We start from the raw sequence: 284 nt of genomic DNA, 5'->3' as shown, positions 1-284 counted from the left end.
GGCTGGACAAGGGACTGGTCATCTGTTAGCATTTCCTTGACGCTCCCCACATCTTCCTCCTCCTCTTCCTCCTCTATGCATGACTGAAGTATATGAATCACATATTCCAAGAGCAGCAAATGAAATAGATGCCAAGAACCTATATTTAAATAGTAACCCCAAATGAATACATTTGATACATAGATGGATGAATAGCTAGACAATGAATAAATCACTATGAAACTGATGACACGTCGGTGGCTAACTCACTTGTACCAGAGCCTCGTTCCCACAGCTAACCCTGA

The 284-nt window shown here is 42.3% G+C and overlaps 1 protein-coding gene across 1 annotated transcript in view; it reads right to left on the bottom strand.

Annotated features, from left to right (window-relative positions):
* The window catches only part of RFX8 (RFX family member 8, lacking RFX DNA binding domain), a 58,973-nt gene that overhangs the window by 5,573 nt on the left and 53,116 nt on the right, over positions 1-284 (bottom strand). Inside the window, exon 14 of the mRNA XM_023515784.1 lies at positions 9-139. Coding sequence (XP_023371552.1) covers positions 9-139 — 131 coding nt within the window. The remainder of the gene's footprint in view (positions 1-8; positions 140-284) is intronic.

The sequence above is a fragment of the Otolemur garnettii genome, unplaced genomic scaffold, assembly GCF_000181295.1.
Source record: "Otolemur garnettii isolate 467f Iridium unplaced genomic scaffold, OtoGar3 scaffold00079, whole genome shotgun sequence".
Classification (NCBI taxonomy): Eukaryota; Metazoa; Chordata; class Mammalia; order Primates; family Galagidae; genus Otolemur; species Otolemur garnettii.
Note: the sequence above shows the minus strand (reverse complement) of the source record. Positions and strands in the feature narration are given on the sequence as shown.